This window comes from Chionomys nivalis, unplaced genomic scaffold (genome assembly GCF_950005125.1).
Source record: "Chionomys nivalis unplaced genomic scaffold, mChiNiv1.1 scaffold_28, whole genome shotgun sequence".
Taxonomy (NCBI): Eukaryota; Metazoa; Chordata; class Mammalia; order Rodentia; family Cricetidae; genus Chionomys; species Chionomys nivalis.
This window is the reverse complement of record NW_026646922.1, coordinates 7914338-7921146: the sequence shown is the minus strand read 5'-3', so window position 1 is coordinate 7921146 and position 6809 is coordinate 7914338. Positions and strand designations below refer to the sequence as shown.

Genomic DNA, 6809 nt, shown 5'->3' with positions numbered 1-6809 from the left:
TTTCTGAATTAAACAGAAGGAAAGTTCTTTCAACCTAGAGAGTGGGCAGCTATGAAGCCCAAGCACAGAAAGATAGCCAAGAAACAGCGGACCAGGAGGTCAGTGGCCTATCTCAGTAAGTCTACAGCCATGATGAAGATGCCTCTTAGTATGAGATGCATGCCACCTGTCCAGAAGAGGAATGGGTCATCTCTCCAGAAGCCAAAACTGAGTAGGCCTTTTGAGGCCCTGGAGAATATTGTCAGCTGCAGAATTTCTCACGGCTGGAAGGAAGCCAATGAACCAGTCACCCAGTGGAAAGCCATCATTCTAGATCAACTGCCAACAAATCTCTCTCTCTATTTGTTGAAGTATGATGGGATAGATTGTGTCTATGGATTGGAGCTTCAAAGTGATTTAAGGATTTTAATGCTTAAGTTCCTGCCTAACAACGTACCATTTCCTCAGGAGACAGACACTCATCTCTCAAACACCATAGTTGGCAGAGCAGTGAAACATACATTTGAAGGCACAAATGGCTCTAAGGATGACTGGAAGGGGATGGTCCTAGAGGAGGTGCCAATCATGAAGACCTGGTTCTATATTACCTACAAGAAAGATCCGGTCTTGTACGTTTACCACCTCCTGGTTGACTACCTTGAAGGCAACCTCCACATCATGCCAGCTCTATGGAAGAGTGGACTGGGGTAGTCCAAGATGAGGTGCATACCATGGAGACCTGTTTCTACATTACCGACAAGAAATATCCAGTTGTGTACCTTTACCACCATCTAGATGACTACATTGAAAGCAACCTCCACATTATGCCAGGATGTCCTCCAATAGGGGTGAATTTGGAATTAGGCAGGGATTCCTTGGCAGGCAAAAGCGTGCAGCACAACGAAAAAGATGGAACCCAAAAGATAGGTAAAATTATTTACCAAGTTCCCACCAAACCTTCCGTGCATTTCATCAATTTTGATAAAGACTTACATATCTATGTCTATGATTTGATGAAGATCTGTTAAAGTGAAATTCACAAATTTTGGGGGTCAGACTTAAAACTGTGTTTGGGGAACTCTTTTTTTCAGAAATACCTCAGGTCTTCTATTAATCCTGGTATCTTTCCCAATGGAATTATTTTGCTCTAAAAATACAATTTGTGAAGGTGTTATGTTGTTTGGTCAATGATGGAGTTTCTGGTGGATGGGACATCACAGAAAGACAGGCCTCAAAACAAAACAGGACTTATCGTCTTTACCCTTGGAGAGGGAATGACGAAAGGAGATGCAGTGTGTGGAAGAGGACAAGATTGCTGTTTAGGAAACAGAGGAGAGTGGCCAAAAAGATGTAGGATCTCAGAGAGGAATAATGCGTGAGGGAAAAACATGTCATATAGAAAGATGTGACATCGAGGTGTCGGGACTTAAGAGGATAGAGAGTGATCATGAAGGGTCACAAATGTGTACTCAGTAGCAAAGAAAATTGGGTTTCATTTGCTTAATGGTTTAATTCATACCATCTGGAAGTCACTGGGTATATGAACTCCACTGGACCATGTTGAGTGACCCGGATCCTCCTGCCTAAAGAAAAGTGTCTCCTCTCAGTGGCTCTTCTGCATGGGATGGACCTCAGGCTACCTACTTACTTTTGCCAGGCTTCTATCTACTACCTATTTTGTCATGCCTGGATTCTTTCTGTCTTGCACTCTCACAGGTCTTATGCATGCCATTCAACCCCTGTGAGTTCATTTAAACAATTGGCCTGCCTTAACTGTAAAACACTGTTCCCTTGTCATTGATCATGTTCTGTGGGATTTGGGCTATAAAACTCATAAACAGACTCACCCACACCCAGGCTAAACTAGTAGTACATTGAATCACATTGGTGTTTGACATGCACAGATATGATGTATGCACCGATCTCCATAAAATCAGTTACCTAGGGAATCAGTGATGTTAGGTGAAGTGTGGCAAAGACCCCACAAACCCATCAGACCCGAGGATACCAGTATGATATTGATGCCTGACTCCCATCATGCAAGGATCCTGACATCTTTAACAGGGCAGTTTTGGTTCCTTCATCTTCAAAAACTTGGTTAGTAAGGTTGTAGGTGTCAAACTGCAATTCAGGGCCCAGCATGTGTGTCACCTGTGCCAGGTCAGGTGATTTGGCTACAATGTGGGTGAAAACTTGTACCAGGGCATGCTGGTACCCTCGCCCCTTCTTCTCCTCAACATCATCATCACTCTCCTGGGTGGGTCTAGAGCACAAAGAAGGCAAAATGGACTAAGCTTCCTCCTTAGTGGATAACCTTATCTACCCTCAATTTTGACTGACTTTCAGAGGGCATGCAGCACATTTTATCCTATTAGCCATCTCTTTCATTGGATCACTCACTTATCCAATGAATGATTGAATTTATCCATTCCTCCATGTCTCTATCTTCTTCAATCCCTTCTTCCATTTCCCCATGTCTTGTGTCTACAGGTTGCCTACATAAATCTACTATGTCTCTTCTGTTCTAGAAACTTTAATTTGTAAAGAACTTGCCCTCTCGGGGTGGATTTTTCTGAGTTCTCTGTAGATGGAGACAATATGAGGAGGAACAGAGGAGCAACCATGACAACACTTGCGCAGTACAGTTAGGCAGATTACAGATTGTTGCCTGGCAAGCCTGTACAATGAGTCAGATTCCCATGTGCTCTGTCACTGTGATCTCACATAGATAACTCATTCAGTGTTCACGTCCAGGACATTGAGTTTTAATTTTTGTCATAATCTGGTAAAGAAACCAAGATGAGGAGAATAGAGGAGCATGATGTAATGCCACAAAATGGGTCATTTGAAAAGGTAAGACTACATGCCTCCATGTGTGCTGCTACCCTTCTTAGGAAATCCATCTTTCCATAGATTAGCTATAGGCAACCCAAGTGTCCAGCACACTGCTAACCACAGGTTTGAACCTAATAGCCTTTGATTTCTGAAACAATTGCTGTCCCGTTAAGGTCACATAATACACAGCAAGGTATGTAAGAATGCCCCACCATCACCTTATAGCAATTTCAGGACACCAAAGAGGCAGCAAGTTATCTTTATTGGAAATACAAATGTTTCTGGAGGGACAAAAGGATGTACATTAAAAAAAAAAAAACGATTGGTGTACTCATTATTATTTTATGTGATATGGCCCACACAGGCTTCTGGTTCTGAATACTTGGTCCTCAGGAGGTTTTGTAGGTTGTGGAGACCCAGAACCTAGCTGGAGGAATTGCGGTCTGAAAGCTCAAGCCTTGATGTTTCCGGGCATCTTTTCACTGGTCCCCAATGTTTACTGATTTCCTTACAGAGAATGAGAGGCCTCCTACTCCTGCTGCAATGGCTTCTGCAACATGAACAGTGAGAACCCCCTTCACACCCTGGTTGCTCTCATCACATAGGAAGGTGTAAGTCACAAACAATCACCCACACCAGTTTAGAATTATGATTCATAAAATGGTTATTTCTTTTAAGGGGCACACCTTACAGATTGCCATGCCAGACAACAGCCCTCTGCAGGATGAGGAGAGGAGCCTAGTAGCTGGATGTGGAGGTGGATGCATGAGAGCAAGCTGAAGGCAGTTGCTCCATTTTGAAAGAGAGAGACACCACACCCCAATGGCCTTTATCTCAGTTGCTATAGCCTGAAGGAGAAGAAAGAGCTCCTGCAACACACATATTTGGACATAGCAGCAAAATTACCAGTATGTGACAAAAACCTATTTTAGCTTATTTTTTTCATGCTTTCAGGTACATGGCATGGACAGGATCTGCTTCATGCATTTGTGTGACCAATGACTTCCCTTTAAGAAAAAACCCACAAACACTCACAACAACATCATCAGCATTCAACAACATGTCCTTGATTTCTTTGCTTTGCCTTTGATTGAGCGGTAAATCATGCTGCTAGTTAATCTGTGCAAGCAACGTGAATTTCTCTGTAAATATATAGACAGAATTGACAGGTATCTTAAACATGTCAGGGGGTCACTATGCAATGGAGTGGGTTAATCATCACCATGTGACAGTGACATATTTAAGATCTCTCCTTTGTCTTTTAATCTCAGAATTGTCAAGATGTTATGTTTTTGTGCGGACTTCTCAGGGTTTTCTCCCTTTCATGGTTTCCATGGATGTTTGATAGATACGCTTACATGTCTTTTGCCAGATTCTGTCAGTTATTGCAATGCACTCTCAGCTCCACAACTTCTCCTGCCCTAAGATTCTAGCTCCAGGCATTTTAGACACTTGTGACTGTTGCACGAGTGTCTCATGTTCCGCCTAAATGATTTGGAATGTTATTTAGCCTGAGTTTTAACTTCCATCCCTGAGTTCATTGACTTTTCTTGACCATCTTTCTTGGGCCACTGAGCTGAACTACTAGGGGTTTGCTCCAGTTACTTCTCCATGCTGAGACAGCCTACACTCTCAGTACTACTGTGATAGTGTTTCTCTAGCAAGTATTCTTCTCAAGATAAGAAGAAATTTCAATATTATAATCCATCTGCTGTTATTGTGTCTTAAACACACAAACACACCCCCATAAGTTAATGCACACACACTGTTGATATCTCAACTTAGGGTGCCGTTCTGGGGTTAGTAAGAGGCTTCTCTCTAGAGGGGTTCCAGAAAGCCATGGGGTGACACCAACGAGGACCTTGGGCAGGTGAGCTGTGTGTGCCTGCACTGTGCCATGTCCCTAGGCACTACGGGTGCTTTGTCCCATAATCAGACTGATGACTATCTTGAATATCAACATAGAACTGTTGTACGGAAAAGGATGGAGATAAAGACAGGGACCCACATCAGAAAACTAGACTGAGCTACCAAGCTCCAGTTGAAGAGCTGAAGGGGAGAGAATAAGAGCAAAGAACTAAGGAATACAAGGGCTTGGTCCACCCACTGAGACACTGTGTCTGATCTAATGGGAGATCAACAAACCCAGATATGCTGGGACTGACAGAGCATGGGATCAAAGTGGAAGCATTGAATGTGGCTGACAATTGGGGTAGAAGGAGAACCCAATGATAATGGCACTGGGATTTGTCTGTACTGCACATACAGGCTTTAATCGATCATATTATATGTAGATGCATACCTTCCTCAATCTGGATGGAGGGGGGGCAAGGGCTTCCCACAGGTCAAGGTACCCTGCCCTCTATTAGAACTGGATTGGGAGTGGAGAGGATTGGTGGTTGCGTGAGTATTTAGGGGGAGGAGTAAAGGAAGTGGAAATTTGAAATTTATTATTTATGAAGGAAGAAAAAATCAATAGAAGATAACCAATGGAGAGATGGGATCTAAGAAAAAAACTTTCATGTGATTTGTTGACTCAGACACCAAAGATTTTTTCAGAAAAATAAGATACAGGGATTGAGTTGCTTGGGCAAGAGTATGACTTGAGTAATTGGGAAGATGAGTGGGGCCTTATTTTGGGTCCCCTGGTGGCTGTATACAGCTTTTGAGGAGCTGAATGCTAGATGTTTCTGTGGGTAAATAGGGAAGTAACAAGCTTGTGAGGGGATTTCTGACATAAGTAGAGCCTTGGTGATGTCACAAAGCCTTGGTTCGTTGGGTAGCAACTCTGTTCCACTCAAAGCACTAGTCTTCCACGAAGGTGGGTTTATTATCCTCACAGTGCCTGAAGAGGACAGTTCAGCTCGTGGTCTCCACAACTGTTCAACAGGCTTTTTGCACCTGTACATTTCCGGAAGATGGAATCTGTAGAGGTAGGACATTTTCTTTTGGTAAATATGTTTCCAAAGCAACTAAGACCTCTGTAGTACAAAAAAGTTTTCCTTCAAATTTCCTGCGGGTCCACCATTTCTGTTGTTTCCAGCTCCTATATTTGATAGCTGTGGGGATGGAGAATGCCTGCTATTCTTCCCACTTTATCTTTGCTAACAATATCAAATTCATCAATCCACTAAAATGGCAAAGCTCCTCTTTGTCCATAGGTGTTTTAAAAGATACTAATTATTTCTCAATGGCTGCTGTTGCCCAGAAAAATGAGTCTTTCAGGTTGAAGTGGGTCTCACAGTACTCACTTCCACAATGAAGACACAGAATGGCTTTATATAATATACCTGGGTCTGGATCAGGAGACCCAATACAGAGAGCCAGTGGACTGGAGTGCCATGACCTTGGGCAGGCTGTCTTGAATTGAGCCCCCTACCTATTAGCTTGATGACAAAGCAGACGTGTGGATGTCCTTCAAATTCTTTGTTATCTGTTCAGATATTTCTTACTCGTTTCGGGGATAGGCATACCTTCTCCTCTCATTGACTTAGTCAGTCAGAAAGTAGGTTTCTCAGCAGAAGTAATTCGCCTTTTGGCAGCAGGAATGTGTCTCTGATATTGCTATACTGAGCTGTAGAGAAAAATTTGCAAATTGTCCTATTTATTTCTTAAGAGAAAATTACAGTTAGGTATGCAAACCTGTTGATCAATATCTTTGTCTCCTGCACCACAGTTCTTCCAGAAAAGAGCCTTGACCTCATAGCCTAACCTTGTTATCCTTGCAGGCACTCTTGGTTGAGGCCACGACTTTGTTTCTGAATTAAACAGAAGGAAAGTTCTTTCAACCTAGAGAGTGGGCAGCTATGAAGCCCAAGCACAGAAAGATAGCCAAGAAACAGAGGACCAGGAGGTCAGTGGCCTATTTCAGTAAGTCTACAGGCATGATGAAGATGCCTCTTAATATGAGATGCATGCCACCTGTCCAGAAGAGGAATGGGTCATCTCTCCAGAAGCCAAAACTGAGTAGGCCTTTTGAGGCCCTGGAGAATATT

General features: G+C 43.0%; 1 protein-coding gene across 1 annotated transcript; it reads left to right on the top strand.

The window, feature by feature from the left end:
* Nucleotides 1-228: 228 nt before the first annotated feature.
* Nucleotides 229-989, top strand: LOC130869142 (spindlin-2-like; the record flags this gene model as incomplete). The annotated part of the gene is made up of 2 exons (XM_057761204.1): nt 229-654; nt 801-989. Coding segments are annotated over 2 exons (615 nt in total), but the record flags the coding sequence as incomplete, so codon positions are not given.
* Nucleotides 990-6809: the final 5820 nt, after the last annotated feature.